This window comes from Aquarana catesbeiana, linkage group LG04, assembly GCF_042186555.1.
Source record: "Aquarana catesbeiana isolate 2022-GZ linkage group LG04, ASM4218655v1, whole genome shotgun sequence".
Lineage (NCBI taxonomy): Eukaryota > Metazoa > Chordata > Amphibia > Anura > Ranidae > Aquarana > Aquarana catesbeiana.
The window spans coordinates 184178816-184202524 of record NC_133327.1 but is presented as its reverse complement, the minus strand read 5'-3'; the positions used below and the strand labels follow the sequence as shown (position 1 = coordinate 184202524).

The following is a 23709-nucleotide window of genomic DNA, read 5'->3' as shown; positions in this document are numbered from 1 at the left end:
CAAAGCAGATCCCCATTCTGACAGGGGAGTACAGCGAGATAGTCTGTTCCTAGTGATCAAGAACAGCGATCTCTCTCTACTCTCAGTCAGTCCACTCCCCCCAGTTATAAACATCTCCCTAGGACACACTTAACCCCTTAAACGCCCCCTAGTGGATATTTTTAGCTCTGATCACTGTAATAATGTCACTGGTATCAAAAAAAGGTCAAAAGTGTTCAATCTGTCTGCCGCAATGTCGCTAAAAATCGCTGATCACCGCCATTACTTGTAAAAAAAAAAAATAATGTAGTAGAATACATATTGGCCTAAACTGATGAATACTTTAGTTTTCTTTTCAAAATTGTCAGTCTTTTTTTGTTTATAGAGCAAAAAATAAAAACCGCAGAGGTCATCAAATACCACCAAAAGAAAGCTCTATTTGTGGGGAAAAAAAGCACATCATTTTTATTTGGGTACAGCGTCGCACGCCCGCGCAATTGTCTGTTAAAGTAACGCAGTGCCATGAAGGGGGTAAAACCTTCCGGTTCTTAAGTGGTTAAACAAACCTGACGTTTGTAAACTTAGGCTGGCAATAAATTATACATTTTTTTTTTTTTTACAATTTTCCTTTAGATTTACCAAGACCATATAATACGAGGTCAAATCTAAACACTTTCGATTTTCAGCTATGTAGTGTGCTTCCACTACATAGCTGAAAGTAAATCTAAAGGAAATTGAATACGAAAATTGTAGAACGTATTGCCAGCCTTACTTTGAAGATCCCCACACATTTGTGAGTAGGTACTGCTGTGTCACACTTGTCACAGAGCCTGTCTGAACTACAGAGGCACTGAGAGGAAGTTTCAGAAGATGGAGTCAGTACAGCAATCACTACTTGCAGCCAGCAAGGTACCTTGGGTTATGTAGTCCTTAAAAAATTAAAGCAAACAGTAGAGGAGAAGCTATAAAGCAGGGTTACAACCAGGGTTTAACCCTGAGGTGGCGAAGAGATTCGCCAGGGGTGCTGCAGCAAAAGGACAAGCCCTTTACAGTCTGATCAAGAAAGGGTTAGACTGTTAACTGTGTACAGAGAGGAGGGAAAGAGCACATCCCGCACCTCCTCACGGCTATCTCCTCCTATATGCCGTTATCTGTACTCTTGCTGGCAAAACTGAAAGCTGTGCAAGCCACCCACCTGTGTCCTTCCAACCGATGATGTAATAACTTGCTAAGGACAGGTCGAGCATCCTGCACAGCTTTCTGTTTTGCCGCCAATAGTATAGATAACAGCACAAAGGAGGAAAGAGCTGGGAGGAGTTGCAGAATGTGCTCTCTCCTTCCTCTCTGTACACGGTAGTTAACAGAGTAAACCTTGGACTGTAAGGGCTTGATTACTTTCCCCCATCTCCTCTCCAGCCTAATCATCTCCCAGCAGCAAATCTAGTGGGCTAGTGGGTGGGGGCAGTAAACAAACAGTGCACAGTCCTGCAAAATTACCCCCCCCCCCCGCACATTTGGGGGTGGGTGGGATTTACAACCTACAGACCACTTAACTTTGCTTTACAAACTATACTGTAGGGCTTTTTCACAGTGTGATAGTGCATGTGAAATCAAGCATTTTCCCACACCGCACAAAAAATGCGCTGCCTTTTGCAGATGCTTGCAGGTGCCATTGATTCTCAATGGCACCCCCACACATCTACTAATTGCATGTAAGCAGTATCATGCATTTTGGTGGGGCACGATTTAAAAATCATGGCAGCACCTTTTCTGCCTGTTTCACAAGCATAGAGCAGCCTATTAAAAAACACAACATGCGGGAACACGCAAAAGAGCACTTGCAAACGGACGCACCTCCTTGGGAGAACGAGGCTTCACACTGGTGTGCCCCAGGATTGTAAGCAATCCTAAAAGGGTGCCTTGACTGAAAAAAAGGTAGAAAAACACTGCTGCAAAGCATACAGGGAATCCAGGAAGTTGTGGAAGGATATGGTCAGCAGACAGGCAGAACTCATGAAAAGGAGACAAAATACCTAAATGTTTTTATTGATATTACAATACGGATGTTAAAAAAAAAAAATGAAGTGTATGCTGTGATCATAGATCTCCTTTCATTTGTTACATACAATTGATTTGAAATTCACTACCGGTCACTGCAAGCAAACATGTTCCTATCCACTGCTCAGTCTTAAAAGGCCAATCGCAGAAAACAATAGACAACTCTAATGTGTACAACCACTGTATTATATTATGAATATGTAATATTTTACCTTACTAAAAACGAAAACATGTACAAAAACGTGTGAATAGTAATAGTTTAATCATTCAAGTATTTGTATCTGATCAAAGCGGATTATTTCTCCTCTAGCCAAAGGCAATGTGTAATCTACACTGTGATAAAAGTAAACTGATGCTTTTTTTAGGCACATTAATAACATGTAAAACAACTGATTTCATTTCTCCAAAAATGAAAAAGGTAATCAAAAAGTAGTATTAGGCCCTCAACGTTTTTTAGATTAACACAGCGAGCACAAAAAAGTTAAGCATTATTTGGTAAACTATTTGTTACAATTCCTACCCCAGCACCTGCAGTTTGCAACTTTCACTGTCGCTGACTCCTGCTTTCTTTTGTGCTGCTTCCCAGAACATCTAGTCTTCACAGGAATGAGTTAACAATGGACAGTGCACTGACAGTGATGGTCAATGTGTGTTTACGCATTGCAGGTTGTATACTCTTGCCTGTATATTAGCAATGATATACACCCCTCCTTCTTGAATATGCTAGAACTGTTCTTGGCAAACAAACCTGATGTTCCTCATTTACTTCTGGGAGATTTCAATTGATATTTGGACCATTTCCTGATTAGACCCCACCCCTGATGGGTCAGTAGCAATACAAACTATGCTAACCCGTTTTCTTGTGGAGGTAAGTTGGATCATAGATTTCTGTGTGAAAAGAAATTTCCTTGCTTTTCTAAGACCCATATATCTCTATCTAGAATAGATTTATGTATTGGCCAGCTTCTCTACAACTGTCCGAGGGCAGCTATCACGGAAACTGGACATATTTCTTCCCCGCTTCAGCTCAGAAGGAGTACTAGACAGGATGCCCAATTTCCCTGGTCTTATTTGCACTTGCTGCTGAGCCACTGGCCACACTGATCAGGTCCAATCCAAAAATTACCAGTTTGCAGTAGGGAGAATTACATGGCAAAATCATGCTTTACACTGATGACGTCTTACTAATGCTTTATTACAGAAAGCCACATTTCTCAACTTGGGATTTACTTGAGATCTGAGTAACTGGTCCAAAATCAGCCCTAATATTATTAGATGGCACAAGGTAGCCAGTGGTCCAATCTTGTGTAACATGGGCAATCCGCACTACCCCCAGTGAGTACTAATGAAAAAACAATATATGAAAATATATATGTAAATATAAATGCAGTAGGTGTTAGTATCAAAGTGACGGCGCTGCAATCTAAAAAAAAAATGGAATATTCAGCTTGGAAGTATGGGTAATGTGAGAAAATAGATGTGCATCCCAAACAAAAAATGAGTTAATTATGTGCAAAATAGAAACAAAAAAAAAGGTGCAATGTATGTCCCGTCAGAACAAAACAATCAACGAAGAACATATACCAGCAAACTAAAAAGAATTATCTGAATTAAACCTATGTTAGGATATGTGTTGAGATAAACAAAGTGAAATAAAAAATATACTAGTAAAAACAAGGAAATAGGTCCATGGAGTGTTCTATAGTCCAATATAAGGATCAATAAAAAGAAGATAAGTGGGAAAAACCCCCAATAAGTCCTTTCCAGAAAGTAGTCCCACACTATAGCCAACAGATGATAAGGAATGCCGGATGGCCGCTTACTAGAACTGTAGGACCTCAGTTACGGAGGTCTAGTGGGCACAGACAAGAGGAAACACTCTGGCGAGAGCGGTAGATTCAAACGTCCGTCCAGCTCCTCTCCTCCAACGGTGAAACCTGGCTCCGCTCTGTTCCGTGGGACCCATGTTGGCAAGTAGGAGTGGGGGCCTTCAAAATCTTTATCTCTAACAGAGAAGACTTGTTTCCTTCCCAGGCTTCAGATGGAGCATAGCGGAGCCAAGTTTCACCGATGGAGGAGAGGAGCCGGACGGACATTTGAATCTACCGCCCCCGCCAGAGTGTTTCCTCTTGTCTGTGCCCACTAGACCTCCGTAACCGAGGTCCTACGGTTCTGGTAAGCGGCCATCCGGCATTCCTTATCATCTGTTGGCTATAGTGTGGGACTACATTCTGGAAAGGACTTATTGGGAGGCTTTTCCACTTATCTTCTTTTTACTGATCCTTATATTGGACTATAGAACACTCCATGGACCTATTTCCTTGTTTTTACTAGTTTATTTTTTATTTCACTTTTTTACATTACCCAGTAGTCCAATCTTGTCCCATTCTGAGATGAGGACATGTGCATTAGAGACTTATGTGCATATTTTAAATAAGACCCATGGCAGTGGTCTAACAAAACCCCCCCTGCTATCATACCAGAAACAGTAACCAAACAAAACAAAAAGCTAAAACCAAAAAGAAAAAAAAAAGAAAAAAAAAATTGTCCAGTATGCAGCTTGTTTTCGATAACAAACCAACCTGAGAGAGTTCTACCTTGTGAATCGAAAGTTCGGCATATGATGGTATAAAAAAAAAAAAAAAATTTCCGAGAACTTCACCAGAGTTTCCGGTAGTAGTCTGTTTGATGGGAAAGCTTGCACCTGACCATTTTGTAACAACCTAACAGGTATCTTGACTACGTAGACGAATGTAGTACAAAGATGAGACTCCCTTCACAGCACGGGAAACCCAGAGTACTACATGTTGATTGTAAAAAGCATGTCTCTCTGGGGCTCTAATAGCAGGTTGAAAAAACTTGCATTATACAGCAGATCAGAGTTATCATAGAAAACCAGCCCCCATGCCGACACAATACCTGGATTCGTAGAAATCGTAGTGCATCCAATAGAGGGGTGACAGTGACCATTACAGGAATAACAAAAAGAAAAAGGAAAAAGAAACAAAAACCAGATTATAGAGCCATCTTGTAGAGTGAAGCTTCATGGGTTTGTATCCAGCGAATTGCACGCCTCCTGTGGCGTGTCAAAAAACTTCACCGAACCTTTGTTTTCAATCTTAGTTTATTTTCAAAAGTAAGAACACAAAGAATATAACAGAAAAATACCATTCTTTACAGTTTGGCAACACATATAGTATACATAGAATAGTGAGGTGTACTTTACCCATGTATAAACAGGAGTGATCATTTTAACATACAGCTTTCGGTGAACTACTGGTATATCATATTGTATATTGAAATCTTTATTCTAAGAGAGGAATAATATACGGGTGGGGGCCAACATATAATGAACCTTGTAGTTTCGCGGGTTGGTGTTATCTGAGGGTTCCCTCTCAACGAATTAGACTGCTGTAGAAGTCTTTTATTCACCTATTATAGATAATCAAGTCATTTAGCTAGTCCAAAGATATGATCTTTAACTATATATGTGAGTGGTCGGTTCAGTACTTAACAAAGAGGAGACAGAAAAAGTCAGAAATAAGAACGTGAGTAGAAGTGTGGGATGGTACCTGAGGCACCAGGCACTCCAGCATGGCTAATCGGCGGGTAAGGGTGGGGTATCTCTGACCCAAAGGGAAAACTCATCAGAATAGCGAAACATGGACCATGAGGTCCAGGTGGCGGTAAACTGCTCCTCCTTTCCCACTTCCTCCGCCAACAGGCGCTCCAGATCTCTTATCTGGTCCACTTCAACCACCCATTCTCCCAAGGAAGGCACATCTGTCGTTTTCCAATGTCGGGGGATCACTGTCCTAACTGCTGCCAGAAAGTGGCGCAGTACATCTTTTTTAATCGACTTGAGGGGGCCTGGGAGTATAGATAATAGGGCTATCTCTGGTGTGGGTTTGATTGATGTCGCCATCAGCCTGCTGTAAAGATCAAAGACCTTTTGCCATAGTTTCCAGATTGGAGGGCAAGCCCACCAGATGTGAAGCATTGTCCCGCTAGAGGACAGGCATCTCCAACACACGTCTGTCAAAGAGGGGTTAAACTTTTTAATATCTACTGGGCATCTGTACCACCTCGTTAATAATTTAAACCCTTTTTCTTGGTTCTTGGTTGCCAGGGAAATCCTATGCGTTAGGATAAAGCTTTTTTGCCAATCAGTGGGGGAGATGGAGTGTTGCAACTCCGCTTCCCATTTCTGTGTATATGTTGGAAGGTCAGGGGCATATTCGTTCAGTAGTAGGGAATACAACAGTGATACTACATGTATTGGTGGGTCTGGTTGTAAAAGCAGTTCGTCAAAGTCTGATGGGTCGGCCAGTATCTCTGAGATGGATGAGAAAGTGCGTATGTATGACGTTATTTGACCCCTTTGTAACCACATTGTTGAGGTCCCTAATTCCGTCCGAGAGGGTATGTCCGTTCTCAAGGATGGGTCAGCGCGTAAGACCTGTGCTAAACGTCTATGGCTATCCCTACTCCAGGGTCCAAATCTTAACTTGTTCGCTGCTGGGGGGAAAGCCGGAGTCCCGAAGAGAGGGGTCATTGGGCCCTGGATTTTAGACAATTTACTCGCTGAGATCATGCGGTCCCAAATCTGGAGAGTTTGGCGAGTAAGAGCAGTGGAGAATAAGCCGTCCCCACGCCCAGCCATAGGGGTCCATGGCAGGGCGCAAAGATCAGCCTCATTAAGATATTTCTCTAGTTGAACCCAAAGTTTGGAGGAAGAGTGGTGGAACCAATCCACTATACGCACGAGTACCGCTGCCTTATGGTATATAGAGGCATCTGGGACCCCCGCACCCCCCCTGACTTTCGGGAGAATCACTGTGTCATGTTTTATCCTGGGGCGACGTCCCTGCCATATAAATTTAGAGAAGATCTGACGGAGCCTTTTGAAGAACGAGGTGGGGATATAGATAGGAATGGTCTGGAAAAGGTATAAGAATCGAGGGAGAACATCCATCTTCAAGACATTCACCCTACCCAGCCAGGAGAGCTGTTTAGAGGCATATGTGGTCAGATCCGCTTGAGTTCTGGTAAGTAAAGGGGTGAAGTTGCTGGAGAATAGTTGGGATGAGACTGTTGGAATATGGATTCCTAGATAGCGGATAGATGTGGAGCTTGTCTTAAAAGGGAAGGAAGTCGTAAGCTGTTGTAGAACCGCTGTTGGGAGTGAAATGTTGAGGATTTCTGACTTATTTAGATTAACTTTAAAATTACTAACCTCTCCATACCTCTGAAACTCCTGCATAATGGAGGGTAGAGAAATTTGTGGTTGGGTTACAAATATGAGTAGATCATCAGCAAATAGGGCAATTTTAGTGTGTAGTGGGCCTACTCTAACGCCTTGTATGGCCGGATTGTTTCTAAGGGCAATGGCTAGGTGTTCCATGACAATTACATAAAGAATGGGGGACAAGGGGCACCCCTGCCGCGTTCCGTTGTGTATAGTAAACTTAGGGGATAGGGAGCCGTTTAGTCTAATCCTAGCGGAAGGAGATGTGTAGAGGGACATTATTCTGGAGATCATGTTTTGGCCTAGACCTAGTTGTTGTAATGATAAGCGGAGAAATTGCCAGTCGACACGGTCGAAGGCTTTTTCCGCATCGACTGTGAGAAGGCACAATGGGATATTGTGGGCCCGAGCATAATCAGCAATGAGGAGTGTTTTTAGGGTGTTGTCACGCGCCTCCCTTCCACTCACAAAGCCAACCTGATCTAGGTGTATTAAACGGGGTAACAATGGTTGCAACCTATTAGCTAAAATTTTTGCGTACACCTTTAGATCTACTCCTATTAGCGAAATAGGTCGGTAATTAGCGCAAACATTCAGGTCTTTGTCTGGTTTGGGGATGAGGGTAATATGTGCCTCTAAGGTTTGTGGTGGGAACACTGATCGTTCAGAGATGGAGTTAAATACTTTTGTCAAGAAGGGAGTAAGAAGGGTAGCAAATTGTTTATAGAATTTCGGAGTAAAGCCATCAGGACCCGGGCTTTTACCAGATGGGGTAGAAGTAATGGCGCGGGCAACCTCGTCTTCCGAAATCGGGGCCTCAAGGTCCTCTATCGTCTCGCCATCTAGAGTGGGTAATGCAGTTTGCTCGATGTATAAGGCTTGTGTTTCCGCTGTAGTGAGGGGAGGATCAGTGGAGCTCGCTGCAGGTATATTATATAGGGATTGATAAAAGTCCCGGAACACCTGTCCCATCTCGGAAGGTGATGAGACAGTTTTCCCAGAGCTGTCCCGTATATGAGGTATAAAGGAGTTAGGTTGTTTGGTGTGGAGGGTGCGAGCCAGGGATCTACCACATTTATCTCTAAATTTATATTGATGAAAAGCTAGTTTGTTCGCAAACGTGCGGGCTGATGCCTCATATAACTCTCTAAGCTGGGTGCGAGCAGAAGAAACCTCCGTAAGCAGTTCAACCGTCGGGGAGCGTTTATGAGTAGTTTCTAGTGTCCTTAGCTTATGTACTGCCGTAACTATCGCAGTTGAACGTTCTTTTTTCATGCGAGCACCCATCTGAATAAACCTACCCCGTAATACCGCCTTCAATGCTTCCCATTTCATGGGTGGTGAGGTGTCATCAGATGTGTGATCTGTGAAAAAGTTTGATATCGTCTCTGCTATCTGTGTTTCAAACCCTGGTTCAGTCAAGAGAGAGTCATTTAACCTCCATGTCCATTCTTTTATTGGTGTAGAGGGGATTGTAAGCGTCAGGAATATGGGTGAGTGGTCGGACCAAACCATAGGGTCTATTTCACAATTGGGGGACCAATCTAAGCAGCCGTGCTCGACTAAAAAATAATCTATACGACTGTATGATTGGTGGATGTTGGAGAAGTGTGTGTAGTTTCGTGAGTCCGGGTACAGTATTCGCCATACGTCTATGAGATGCATATTGTAGATGGTACGTTTTAGGGCCCGTATTTTTGGAAAGGATATAGACGAACGGGATGTCGATGAATCCAAAAGTGGATCCAGGGGAGTATTGAAGTCCCCTCCGAGTATGAGCTTGCCCTCCGTGAAACCCGCCAAAATCTTTAGGTATTGCAAGGCTGATGGGACTTGGTGTGTGTTAGGCAAGTATACGTTGGCAATTGTAAATTTAGTCCCCCATAATAAAATTTTTACAAAGACATACCTGCCTTGGGGGTCCGTCACCTGATCAAGCAGCTCAATAGGGAGTGTTTTATGAAACGCAATAGATACTCCTTTAGATTTTTGTGTCGGGTTGGTACTGTGTATCCATCTATTGAAATATCTATTGGAGCAGGAAGGAGTGGAGTCAGAATGGAAGTGGGTCTCCTGCAGCAAGAGTATGCTGACCTGTCTTTTGTGCATCTGATATAGAATTTGCCCACGTTTCGACGCTATGTTAAGTCCGTTTACATTATACGAACAAAGTTTCAGGTGTGGGCGCAAAGTCACCGTGTGAGCCATGCTGGAGTGCCAAAAGCTGTAAAAGGGAGAAAGTATTAAGATATGGAGGAAAGGTATAGGGAGCAGGAAAGAAAAAGAAAGAAGAGATGAAGAAAAAGATAAACAGACAAAGGAGGGGAAGAGAGGGAGGGGAGGAAGAAAAATGAAAGGAGCGTGAGGATAATGGAAGAAATACGATATAAATGAAAAGACACCTAAAAAGATGTGTCTGGAAAACTAATGTGTCCGCGAACGCAGAACACTGCGTGAAAATTCACGTTTTAGGCACAAACCGTGCCTGTCCTATTGTGGGGGAAAAGTCGAGATGAATGGGTCTGAGCCGTGTTCCCGACAGCATATCAGGCATGCAAGTAGTATGTGTGGCACACTTGATATTTAAAACGAGTGTGGGGCATAAGGCAGCTTAACCACAACAAATGATAACAATCAACCAAGTGTGTGCATTGGATTTAAATAAGTAACCCTGAGGTATATATAAAACTATTGCATTGTCTCATGTATATAAAGAAAGTTATTGCGCCAAGACAATTGGGTGGGTATATGGAGGGCAGGGAGAGTGGGGGATCCCTCCATGGGGGCAATCCTCTGCTCCATGTGTAACGTCCTTTAAACCCTATATTCTCTGTAGCAGAGACCGAGTAAAACCGGGTACCAAACCCCCCTCCGAGGAAGGTATCCCCCCACTCCCGCTACACCTCCCCCACTGCATATATCATCATGGGAAGGTGAGAGGAATCAATCTGAGACAATGCAAAACATCTTTAGAAAAACGTCAGATAAAAAGGAAAAAAGAAAAACACAAAAACATAGCATTGGTAGACATTCGCATTACCTGACGCTCTTCATAATGAGAGGCATAAGATTGACTCCAATCTATGTTCTCACCCGAACCCCAGCCAAATTGTAAATTGGCAAAGAGCAGGGAAAGAACCAGTGGAGACAAAACAAGCCATCAGTCTCTAATTAACTGTTGAGTTAATCTTCTGGGGAAGTAGGTCTTCTTATCCCTGGGCCAGAGGAAACTGATCTGGACCTAGGACGTCTGCGGCGCTGTGGAAGTGGACCAAGTCCCACCTGGCCTGATCTATCCTCTGGAGGGTCTAACCAGTTCAAAACTTCCACTGGATCTTGTTCGATAAAGAGGAAAAAGTCGGGCAGTTGGTCTGGATCAGAGAGCGTAAACCTGTTGCCGCCCCGTGTCACCTTGATGCTGAAGGGGTGACCCCATGTATAGGTAGCTCCAGCTTGCCGTATAAGGTCAAGTAGAGGGCGCACCACTCTACGCATATACAGCGTATTGCGAGATAAGTCAGGGTATAGGTGAATAGGGGCACCAAAGAAGTCAACAGGACCCAAGTTCCATGCCTTTCGCATGATCTCTTCTTTTAAAGTGTAATAGTGGACCCGACATAGAACATCGCGGGGGCGACCATCTCGGGCCCCCCCTGGTCCTCCTACTCTGTGAACACGATCCAGTTCAATTGGTGATGTTGCCTCTCTTCCCAGTGCTTTATTGAGGATAGTTATGACAGTGGGTTTCAATTCTGCTCCAGATGTTGCCTCCGGTATGCCTTGCAGTCTAATGTTATTTCTGCGACTGCGATTTTCGCTGTCTTCTATGCGGAGTTGCTGGTGACGTATGCGCCTAAGATGTGTCGCGGATGAGGATTCAAGGGCTGTTATACGTGCCTCGTGGTCATCCTGAGCCGTGGTTAAGACCGATACTGCTTCCTCGTTAGCTGTGACTTGTTGCCTCAGGGCGTTCAGCTCCACGTGGAGGGAATCTTCCATTTTGCTTGCCCAGGATTCAAAATCCATTCTGAAGGCAGAGAGGAGGGCAGCAGCTTCCGATCTAATGGGTTCTCCTGATAGGGGATGCGTAGCAGACTGGGATTCCCCGGTGCCTGTGTCGGACGATGAGACTGACCTTGTGGAGGAGGCTGAGGGCTCTCCCGTAGAATTCTGAAATCTCTCATTATTGTCCTCTGCCGTGTGAGCTGCTGCTGAGGCGGGAGGCTTGGTCTTCCCCGGGTTGCGGCCGGGTGCCATCTTGTCTTTGGGAGTTCGGGGATCAATCGGCGTAGTTCTAAGTAGATACCTCTGTATGGTGCCTTGTTGGGGGTCGGTAAGCTCCGTGGAGTGTGAGCTAGCTGCCGCCATGTATTATGTGGGTGTGCTATGCTATGTAAATAGCCTGTAGCTGTCGGGATAGCACGGGACTCAGGGGTGCGGGTCTTCAGCCATCCATAGTTAGTCTCTCTCCATCAAAACCTATCTTCCACGGAGATGAGGGGGACTGGGGAGGGTGACCAGGCCTGCGGGAGCAGCGGTGTCACCCTATTAACATGGGCGCAAGGCTGGGACACCGTATGGGTTCAAGGGGGAGAGCACCGTCCAGCCAGGGCACAGTTTCTGATAGTGCGGGCCCGTCTTGTAAGCTAGGCCGCAAGATGGTAAGATGGCGGCCGTCACTGGAAGTCTCTAGTGTTACTGGGGTCAGCGATGGGTCTGAGCTGGCTATAAACTTGTCAGATATGCCCAGGGGGGGCCACTTTAAGTGAGGGTGAATTATATGACCCCCTTACCTCCGGTCGTGGCGCCAAGATGCGGTGATGCTGGGGGCCTCACAGGCCTCGGGCCTGCCGCAAGCATCCAGTGCCTGCTTTCTCTGCCTTGTCTGGTGTCCCCTCCGCTCCGGATACAGCCCTCCCGGCCCCAGGGCCCCCGATCGCCCTCCGCGGCACCCGAGACCGGGGATTCTGTGTGTCTCGTAGGCCGCAAGATGGCGGCCGGCGTCTGTGGAGTGAGGCCGGCCGCGGCCCGAAAACAAGCAATCCGTCAGCCAATCTACTTAAATATTCTCAGGGAAGGACTCCTCCAGTGCCCAGTGGCTACCAGGTAGGCTTTGGGGCAGCTTTTGATGTCTGTGGAGGCCGGATGGCTGTAGATTGTAGAAGGCCGGCCGCGGCCTGAAAACAAAGTAGTCCGCCGGCTAATCTGCTCCAATGTCCTCAGTAAAAGGCTCTCCTAGTGCCCAGTGGTTATTAGATAGGCTTTGGGGCAGCTTTTGATGTCTGTGGAGGCCGGATGGCTGTAGATTGTAGAAGGCCGGCCGCGGCCTGAAAACAAAGTAGTCCGCCGGCTAATCTGCTCCAATGTCCTCAGTAAAAGGCTCTCCTAGTGCCCAGTGGTTATTAGATAGGCTTTGGGGCAGCTTTTGATGTCTGTGGAGGCCGGATGGCTGTAGATTGTAGAAGGCCGGCCGCGGCCTGAAAACAAAGTAGTCCGCCGGCTAATCTGCTCCAATGTCCTCAGTAAAAGGCTCTCCTAGTGCCCAGTGGTTATTAGATAGGCTTTGGGGCAGTTTTTGATGTTTGTGGATGCCGGATGGCAGTGGATTGCAGAGGGCTAGACAGAGCTCCTCTGCAGTGCGTCCATTCACCTCCGCTGCTGTTGGTATTGTATCTTCACCGAACCTTTGAATTGGACCCGGAGATGACTTGGATACATGCTGTATTTCAGCTCCTTTTCTCTGAGCCTTCTCTTGACATCAGTGAAAGATCTCCTTCTGCGTTGAGTCTCCGCTGAGAAATCAGGAAACAGCATAATATGTGCGTTTCATATTTGAGGTCTTGATGTTTCCTCGCTTCAGCCAACAACATGTCCCTATCCTTGTGATTTAGGAACTGTACCAAGAATGGGCGAGGTGGGGCACATGACGGTCTTGCTCCCGTGGGGACCCTGTGTGCTCTCTCTGCCACATAGGTTGTAGGGAGATCGCCCAGAGATAATAGCGTTTTAAAGAACTGTTCAGCAAAAGTTGACGGGGTTGACCCCTCCACCCCCTCAGGGAGTCCCACCACTCTTACATTATTTCTGCGTTGGCGGTCTTCCACATCATCTGCTCTGTGCTGTAATGCCCGGACCATGTGCTTCAGCTCATTTAATTGTGTGCTCTGTGAGTGGGAGACATCCTCCACCTCAGAGATTCGATCCTCCGACGTCGTCAGCCTGCCCCTGATCTTATCCAGGTCATGGCGGATAAGATTGCACTCTGATGCCAAACAGTCTATACGGCTAACTAGCTCAGTTTTTGAGGCCGCTATGGCTTCCAGGATTGGTCCTGTAATGGCATCGGTGTCCACTTCAATCTCCTGCGGTAGTAAGGCCAGGATCTCCGGAGCCTTTGGTGATGGAGGCTCACGCTGTGTCATCTTCACTGCCCGAGTCTGAGCGCGCTGCGCCGTCGACACAGGAACCAAGACGGCGTGGGAGGAGCCAGTCGCCATGCTCTCCTGAGAGCGCAGCTGCCTCTGGCCTGACGGCGGCTGAGAATGCTGTTTGCCTTGCTTCTTCGTCACCGAGGAAGGCATTTTTAGATTCCTGGTCCTTTCCCCCCAGGTCGTGGTCACACTTACAGAGGCTGATAGCTAGTGGTTTAGGCGCAAACAGGATAAATTGAGCGGATGGATACCGGAGCTCTGAGAAGACTCGTCCTGCCGCGATCACATCTGGCCACGCCCCCCAGGGTTGGTAGGTAACTTAAAGTAAAGAGGGGGTGTTTTTTGGGACTTTGAATGAGGTGGGTGGGAGTAGCTAAATGATAAGTCAGTTTTGAAAAAGATACCTTTATTGTCAGAAAGCATCGCAGCATAACATAAATGCAATGGGTAAATATGCAATCACATGTTAAAAACCTTGTCCTTGTCTGTGTACCTCTTAAATGTAGGCTTCTTTGACACATCCTGTTCAAAGTCTATGCATGACAATCCCCGGTCAGAGATGGAGCCTGTTCAGTCTGCTGTGATCCGGATCTGTGGGGCTGTGTTTTTTCACTTCCCAGGAGTTGTGGTGCCAGTGAGAGCAACCCCCTTTCCCCTCCTCATCAGCATTTGTTGTTGCGGAGGATGGGGTGGACTGGTCCCTCCTGGCATCGGTGCCACACCTCCACACCATGCGCATGATGTTATTTGGCGTCCAGGCACTGGCGTTTGTGTTTTTCCATCAGCGTCAACACACGGATGGGAATATGCCTAGCTGGATGGGGGGCGGTTGTCCCTCCGGCAGGTATGCTCCCTTTCCCAATTGTTGCACCTGTGTGACGCTGGGAGGAGCCTGCCGATTACTCTGTGCACATATAGTGTTCCCACTCACGGTCGGCCTTTCCACCAGTCAGCATGTCCTGTCTCTCACTGCACTTCCATGGACTACATACAAAAATATTTTTCACCACTACATCAGGAAATCTGCTCACCTTTTTCATACCTATGCCCCTTTAGTATTTAGCTGTCATTTTTCACACGCTTCTTTTTTTCCCCCATTTCCTTTCATGATGGTTTTTTTAACCCACATCCTTACTGAGGCTATAGTCCCTCTAGCCTATTCATTATATCACACTCATATCTTTTATATGGATTTGTGGTGTTGGGTTTCTATCATATTACATTTCATTAGTGGTACACTAGAACATGTAATTTCAATGCACTTATTGTAATTCATTTCTAAAATTTGAACCCGCGCCTACCACCATTTGGCTATGTGTTTTTCATTTTTGTTGGGTTCATGGTATGCGCCCAGTCTTTTTAATGCTGGGTTCCGACCTCAGCTCCCGGGAATGATACCTCTGGCAGCCCTCCCTGTCTGGATGCACAGACTCAGACTCTACAGGCTTGTAAGTATCCATAGGGATGATTCTACACTTGTCTCCCTATTTGTATATACTTCTCCCACATATGGTTTCAGCCATGGTACATATTTTATTTATTCATGTTTTGTTGTAGACCCAAGAGTACCTGTCCCTGAAGAGTGTAATTTTATATACACAAAATGCATCGGACTTACTGGATGCACCTATTGTGTAGATGATCTATTGATTTCAATATACTGTATGTACTAGATTTCTGTGATCTTATTTTGTTTCCACGTAGATTTTACCATTTCCCATACTATGGTGATTGCATATTTACTCATTGCATTTATCCCCGTTTGCTATGATGCTTTCTAACAATAAAGGTATCCTTTTCAAAACCGACTTATTTAGCCACCCACCTCATTCAAAGTCCCGAAAATCCCCCCTCTTTGCAACGATATAGGGATGGAGGCATGTGTTCCCGCATGTTTCACTCAAAGTCCCAAATTTTTCCTCTTTTATAAACTTAAACAAGGTGTTTCAATCTAATATCCTGGTAGATCTAAAACCATGTATATTGGGTATTTTACACACCCTAGTGGTGCAGGATCCAATAAAAGAAGCTACTTCTAGAACATTGTTACATTGCTGGAAATTGAGCATACCCCCACAGTTGTAGAGTGGATACATAGTATGGGGGAGCGTTATATTTATCAGCTTAGAGGGTGTCCTCAAACATTTTGGGCACCATGGCTTAAAACATCTGGTCTGTGTCCAATAGATCTGGTATTTGGCAGAATGATTTTGGGCGGAGGTAGTGGTGGCCAAGTATAGTTGAATACTGTTGGATTTAAAGGAGAAGTTCATTTTAAAAAAAATGAAATAATAAAAATGCAAGTTTTTTTGCAGGTAAAAAAAAATGTGTATTTATTATTTTTTGTTGCAGGAGCCTCTAAAGCATAGCACCAGTGAACAACAGATCGCTGGTACCATGAAGGTCTCCTGCAGATCTGTCAGTTTATCAGCTTGCTCGTACGAGGAAGCTGATACATTCTGACAGGAAGAATGAATGAACTACCACGGTGCTCACAGCGTTCATTGAAGACTACAAGCAGACAGCCGCAAAGGCTGCCAGACCTTGTAGTTTTCCATATACAGCACACTTTGAATGAGACGTGGCCAGGCAGCTAGTGGGGAGGGAGAAGATCCCTGTTTGCTGTCAGGGAGCGGGAGCCGGTCCATTTGTAAAATTTTACATGTTACACCCGGAATATGGGTGTAACATGTTACAAGTGAACATATCCTTTAACTATGTAACACATTTTGTATGTATGTAATATCTATATTCTGGTGAATATGCAGTCTCTTACCACCTAGTGAGCATTACACATTTTTATTAAAAATTTTGTACGATGGAAAAAGTTCTCTGGAACAGTTTGGCTTTTTCAATATAATTTTTTTTGTTTGTTTAGCTAGAGACAACATTGGGAAAGATTACAGGTTTTTGTAGCCATCAAGAAGAATATCTAATTTCTGAGTGGTTGACAAAACAGGAAGTGTGTTTGCTAAAGCAGATAACAGATAGTAAGTAGAATGGGGAAGAGGGAAATCCCCTCAAGGTGTTTTTTTTGTCTGGTTCCCCTATATTCCTATCTCCCTTAAGCCAAGTCACAGAAAATTTTAAAAAAATCTGACCATGGTTTTAACACTTCCTGTCCTATGTAACATTACACAAAAGGTTTTGCCTATACTTGGGCTTTAAAAGAAACCTGTAGAGAATAAGGAGTTACCATTGTGTAAGTCTTTACAAGGTGGCCGTGTCTTTGAATGGTCAGATGCCTTCATAAACTGAATTGTGAATGGTTCTCTTTATAGCTGAACTCCAGGCAACACAAGGTTGAAATACACAAGAACTGCAAAAGGATTTGTAATTGTGGTTATCCAGTCTTGTGATCAACACAATTCTGGCCGACAGCAAAAACAGATCACGGTGCCTCTCTTCTCTGCTGTGTTTAAATGCTACAGCTAGCTCACAAACATGCCCCTAGCCTGCTGACCAGACAGTGCAGGAAGCACAACACAAATCAAGTTTAATCAGATGACGGAGGTTGCCACACAGCTTTGACTGGCGCCTCCCTTTTTTTTTTTTTTTTTAATTATTAGAAACTGGAATCAAGGCAGATCCCAGTAACTACGCTAGTTCTATGTAAAATACACTGGCTAATTATCCTTTTAAATAATACACAAATGTGGTAGTGTTTTGTTTTTTAGCTCCCTGAAGTTTAGCTTTAATCCTTTTACCATCAAGACATGTAATATACATCACGACTGTACTTGTTCTAGGTAGTCAATGTCGTGAAGATCATTTACCATAAGGAAGAAAGGATTAACAAGCCTGATGTTGTCTAAAACTGCTCTGCGGCATTCCTGTTGCCATGATGATCAGAGGAGCTTACATATGTGAATGATCTATAAAATTTTGTCCCCTCGCCTTGCTTCCTCTGCCCTGGTAAATATATATAAAGAGCAAAACTAGATAAGCCACGGCATGGTAGGTGGTGCCCAGCAGCAAAGAGGTTTAGGAAGTTTCTTCAGACTTTTCCTTTAGCCCTGTGCCCAGTGAACAAAGTAAATGTTGCACTTCTTCATAGATTTCAAAAAATACCCCAAATCTCTTAATTTACCTTTAAGAGCAAAAGATCAAAAAAAAAATAATAATAATTTTTTCTTCCAGCCTGGACCGCAAGTGACGTCATAACGTCGCTCCAGTCCTCCAAGCCCATAAAGTAAATCAAAGCGTGTTAACTCTTTTATCACCTATGGGAGCAGCCAGCAGCAGCATCTGATCGTTTCTTGGGCGAACCGGCGTAATCAGTAAGCCTGAGAAACCCGGGGGGGGAGGGGGAGTTCCGCTGCTTCGGAAAGCATTTCAGCAGCTCATGAGCCGCTTGGACCGGTTTTATGAGAAAGCTGGTTGCCTGCAGAAAAAAAAAATGGTACCAGGGTTATGGCCGATATTTTCAGTCATAATCTCCGTAAACCACTCGCCGACCACAACGTATATAGATGTATTGTGGTCAGCAAGTGGTTAAACTTTTATCCCAGAAGGAAAAAGGTGTCTGCTGTAACGGCTTATTAATTAGCTAGCGTTTGGCTTCAATTTGTTAGTGTAGCTAAATCTGAATTTAAATCTAGTAATCCAACACACCCTTCCCCCCAGACTGACAATGCTGCTGTCCAAATGTGCCCCCTGTGCTCCTTCATCCAGAGTGGATGCACTTTAATACAGGAGCTGTGTTACTGGGCAGATCATCAGGTGTAAACACCTAAAAAAGAAAAACAAATGAAGTCACCAAATCTAATAAATTGGCAAGCTGCAGTATATTGCATTATTGGTTTTGTGCTTAATAGTATTTTAATTACAGTCAGGTCCATAAATATTGGGACATCGACACAATTCTAATCTTTTTGGCTCTATACACCACCACAATGGATTTGAAAAGAATTGATCAAGATGTGCTTTAACTGCAGACTTTCAGCTTTAATTTGAGGGTATTTACATCCAAATCAGGTGAACGGTGTAGGAATTACAACAGTTTGTATATGTGCCTCCCACTTTTTAAGGGACCAAAAGTAATGGGACAATTGGCTGCTCAGCTGTTCCATGGCCAGGTGTGTGTTATTCCCTCATTATCCCATTTACAAGGCACAGATAAAAAGTCCAGATTTCATTTCAAGTGTGCTATTTGCATTTGGAATCTGTTGCTGTCAACTCTCAATATGAGATCCAAAGAGCTGTCACTATCAGTGAAGCAAGCCATCATTAGGCTGAAAAAACAAAACAAACCCATCAGAGAGATAGCAAAAACATTAGGTGTGGCCAAATCAACTGTTTGGAACATCCTTAATAAGAAAGAACGCACCGGTGAGCTCAGCAACACCAAAAGACCCGGAAGACCACAGAAAAAAAAGAATGATCGAAGAATTCTTTCCCTGGTGAAGAAAACACCCTTCACAATAATTGACCAGATCAAGAACACTCTCCAGGAGGTAGGTGTATGTGTGTCAAAGTCAACAATCAACAGAAGACTTCACCAGAGTGAATACAGAGGGTTCACCACAAGATGTAAACCATTGGTGAGCCTCAAAAACAGGAAGGCCAGATTAGAGCTTGCAAAACAACATCTAAAAAAGCCTTCACAGTTCTGGAACAACATCCTATGGACAGATGAGACCAAGATCAACTTGTACCAAGAGAAGAGAAGAGTATGGAGAAGGAAATTAACTGCTCATGATCCAAAGCATACCACCTCATCAGTGAAGCATGGTGGTGGTAGTGTCATGGCGTGGGCATGTATGGCTGCCAATGGAACTGGTTCTCTTGTATTTATTGATGATGTGACTGCTGACAAAAGCAGCAGGATGAATTCTGAAGTGTTTCGGGCAATATTATCTGCTCATATTCAGCAAAATGCTTCAGAACTCATTGGACGGCGCTTCACAGTGCAGATGGACAATGACCCGAAGCATATTGCGAAAGCAACCAAAGAGTTTTTTAAGGGAAGGAAGTCGAATGTTATGCAATGGCCAAGTCAATCACCTGACCTGAATCTGATTGAGCATGCATTTACTTGCTGAAGACAAAACTGAAGGGAAAATGCCCCAAGAACAAGCAGGAACTGAAGACAGTTTCAGAAAGGCCTGGCAGAGCATCACCAGGGATGAAACCCAGCATCTGGTGAGGTCTATGCGTTCCAGACTTCAGGCTGTAATTGACTGCAAAGGATTTGCAACCAAGTATTAAAAAGGGAAAGTTTGATGGATGATTGATAATCTGTCCCATTACTTTTGGTCCCTTAAAAAGTGGGAGGCACATATACAAACTGTTGTAATTCCTACATCACCTGATTTGGATGTAAATACCCTCAAATTAAAGCTGAAAGTCTGCAGTTAAAGCACATCTTGTTCGTTTCATTTCAAATCCATTGTGGTGGAGTATAGAGCCAAAAAGATTAGCATTGTGTCGATGTCCCAATATTTATGGACCTGACTGTATAAAAGTTGTCAATAGTGAGCCAGAGTAAGTGGCTACTCTACTTCAAGTTAAACTCCAATAACTCAAAATATGTGCTCACCCAAAATATCCATATTTTCTTGTTTACGTCCACTTACCTTTAAGCCATCACTGGGAAGCCTGTAGCCAAACCTTGCTGGAAGGTCCTCAAACGTTCGGGTATCATTGTCTGAAGCATACTAAAACAAAGCAAAAGTGCAGAGTTATACAAAAATTTCCATTTGGTTCCTTCAAGCTCAACTCCAGTCAAAACTTTTTTTTTTTTAAATTAGTTTTGAATAGCGTATAGAAAAAAAAGTGAGAGAAAATGTTCCCAGTCTTACCCATTATATCTTAAAGTGACTCTAAGCCCAGGCTCACACTGAGATGTGGTAATGAAGCCTATGATTTCACTCCAGCACGTCAGTCCCAAATCCGGACGTGATTTCAGAGACATCTGTGCAGATTTCTGCACAGATGTCAATGTAAATCACAGCCCAAATTGCAAAAAGTAGTACAGAAGCTACTTTTCGAAATTGGTGCAGAGCCGCATATGCGGCGTCGCACCGACAAGGATGGTGCCATTGACGGCAATTGCCGCCGATTTGACATGTCAAAACGCTCCAGTGTGAACCAGGGCTGAAGTTTAAAATATTTTTTACCTTAATGCATTTCTTGCATTCAGTCACAAAATGTTTAGTATTTTATGTTTAGTATTCCCCCCTCTTTTACTTACCTGAGCCCTCATTGATCCAGTGCTGTACCCGTTTGTAGCTCTTCTCTCTTTCTGGTCTCACAGGCTTTGCTTGAGGCAGCAGGAGCCATTGGCTGCTGCTGCTGTCAAAGCCAATGGCGAGAAAGCGGAAGCGGGCCGAGGGGTTCCAACAGGGGACCTGAGAAAAGGAGATTCGGGGGCCACTCCTTGCAATTCCATTGCACAGAGCAGGTAAGTATAAACCTGTGGGGTTTTTTTACAATCACTTTAATAAAAATTGTCTAATCCCACCTCTGGATCTCTCGTCTTGTCTGATCTTTTTCTCCTTCCCCCTCCCTTTTATATTAGTAGCCCCATCCTCTCTCCCCCCTCCCCCTCCCCCTCCCCCCACCGCCTCCTTCCAGGTTTCCTCTCCCTCCAGCCCCTCCCTGTCTTTTTTGGCTCCGGGTGAACTGTGCACAAAAATATCGTATTGTACTATACGTCTGCTGTATTTCTGTGTGCATCACTGCATCATCCAAAGATTGGCACGCCACAATACTCTAAGACGTACTATCGCTAAATGTTCGAGGTCTTAATGTCCCTGAAAAAAGATCTCAAATCCTTTCTTCTCTGTTCAAACACAGGGCTGATATATTCTTTCAAGAAACTCATTTCCAAACTAACTCCATCCCCAAACTCACCAACTCCACCTATCCCACGGTTTATCATGCAGCAAATGATGCATCTAAATCAAAAGATGCATCCATACTTATTTCTGTGTGCATTTAGTGTGCAGAGGGTTCATTCAGAATTTGTAGTATACTTATTTCTGGACGCACGCCTTTGCAGGTTTCAGACTTCCTAGTAGACAGGGAATCACATTATCTCTTTTTCATATGAAATTTCAATGACAAGCCGCTTATGTTGGCCAATACCTCTTGTCCGAAAGCCAAAAGTAATTTTTTTTTTTTTTTGGAAAATTACATGTCTTCTTTTAGCCTTTCAATCTGGTAGCCTGATTTTGGGAGGCAACTTAAATTTGCCACTCAGTCCTCAACTGGATACCTCTTCTGGAGTTTCATTCTGCCCTACAAGGCAAGTTGCACCAAATAAAACTTCAGCTACATGACCTGCTAAAACACGATACCTGCAATACCCTCCACCCAGAGGAGAAGGACTACACATTCTTCTCGGCACTTCACAAGAGGTACATGAGAATTGATTATCACTTCCTATTTTAAAAGAGACATTACTGCACTGCCACTACTGAGCCTATGTTCTGGTCTGATCACCATCCAATCTTGCTCACTCTGGTCTATCTGGAGAAATCACTACAGTAAAGATTTGGCGCTTGGACTGTTCACTTCTGACAAATGTAAAGAAGCCACAGTTCGTACAGGCATTACCCACAGTGGGAGGCGCATAAATGTGTTTTAAAGGGGAAAGCTTATGGCCATCGCCTTCAAAAAGGAAACCAGAGGATTGGACAGCTATCTCAGATCTTATCAAGCACATCAGGGCACTAGAATTGACTCATAAAAAACCCCAAGCTAAACAAACCCTACAGGATTTACTTTGTGCTTGGTCACTGCTCTTGAGGGAGCTCAAGAAGGCAATGAAAGGTAAAATATATCTTAACCCAGAAATTGGTTTATGAACAGGGTAACATGAGTGGCAAACTTTGAGCCAGAGCTACAATCCAAAAGGGCAAGTATTTTTGGGCAAGTATCTTGTACATCGTATACAAGATCACAATGGCCATGTGCAAGTGACCAATGAAGACATAGGGGTTGATTTACTTAAGACAATTCCACTTTGCACTACAAGTGCACTTGGAAGTGCAGTCGTTGTAGATCTGAGGGGAAGATCTGAAATGAGGGGAAGCTCTGCTGATTTCTATCATCCAATCATGTGCAAGCAAAAATGCTGTTTTTTTTTTTTATTTCCCTGCATTCCTCCCTCAGATCTACTGCGACTGTACTTCCAAGTGCACTTGCAGTGCAAAGTGGATTTGCATTTGGTAAATAAACCCCCCAGCATTACCATGTTACGTAATTTCCCTTCTGAGGATCAACCGGATGCAAACTCATAACGTTACTATGTTACATTTAGGAATTTTTACAGTAGTATAGCCTGTAGCTGCTATGAAGCTTGAATGTCCCTTTTCCCCCAAGGAATTCAAACAGGCAATCAAGCTACTGAAAACTAGGAAATGCCCTGGACCCTACGAATTTAAAACTGCATATTGTACCTTTGCCGATATTTTCACACCACCATTCCTGACTGCAGTTTGCTTATACTCCCACGCATCATCTTATGGAAGTCCACATTACAGACAGTTATTCCAAAAAATGTCCAGCATTAGTGGCCAATTAACGGCCGATAGCACTCGTAAAGTCAATGTAGGAAAAACAGAAATAATACCACTGTAATGCCCCTATCACTGACAATCAGCCAACATGACATGTAATGAACTAGTGCAGATCGTATAAAACAGTTTGTCAGGCTACAATATGCTACAGAAAAATGAAAACCAATCACACAGGACACTGAATCACCCAACCATTCAGGAATGGTTCTCCAGACTTAATAAAATATTAGAAATGGAAGAGCTGATCTGTATATCACATGACAATCCTTTAATTTATGACCACTTGGTACTGTTGGCTTAATTGTCAAATGACCATGGAATACACACAACTCACAGGAAACCTCTCTTAAACCCACACCTCACTCAGATACCACCCTTTGGGTCCCTGCCCACCTCCTCCACTCTAAGAGTATTTACACTTATGTTACCACCCGATTCTCCACCGATGGCATGGACAGGGGGGGGG

At 44.1% G+C, this 23709-nt stretch overlaps 1 protein-coding gene across 2 annotated transcripts in view; it reads right to left on the bottom strand.

Annotated features, from left to right (window-relative positions):
- RNF13 (ring finger protein 13) overlaps positions 1–23709 on the bottom strand; it is a 177705-nt gene that overhangs the window by 106690 nt on the left and 47306 nt on the right. For both annotated transcript variants that reach the window (XM_073625980.1, XM_073625979.1), the window contains one exon: positions 20295–20375. In XM_073625980.1, coding sequence (XP_073482081.1) covers positions 20295–20375 — 81 coding nt within the window. The remainder of the gene's footprint in view (positions 1–20294; positions 20376–23709) is intronic.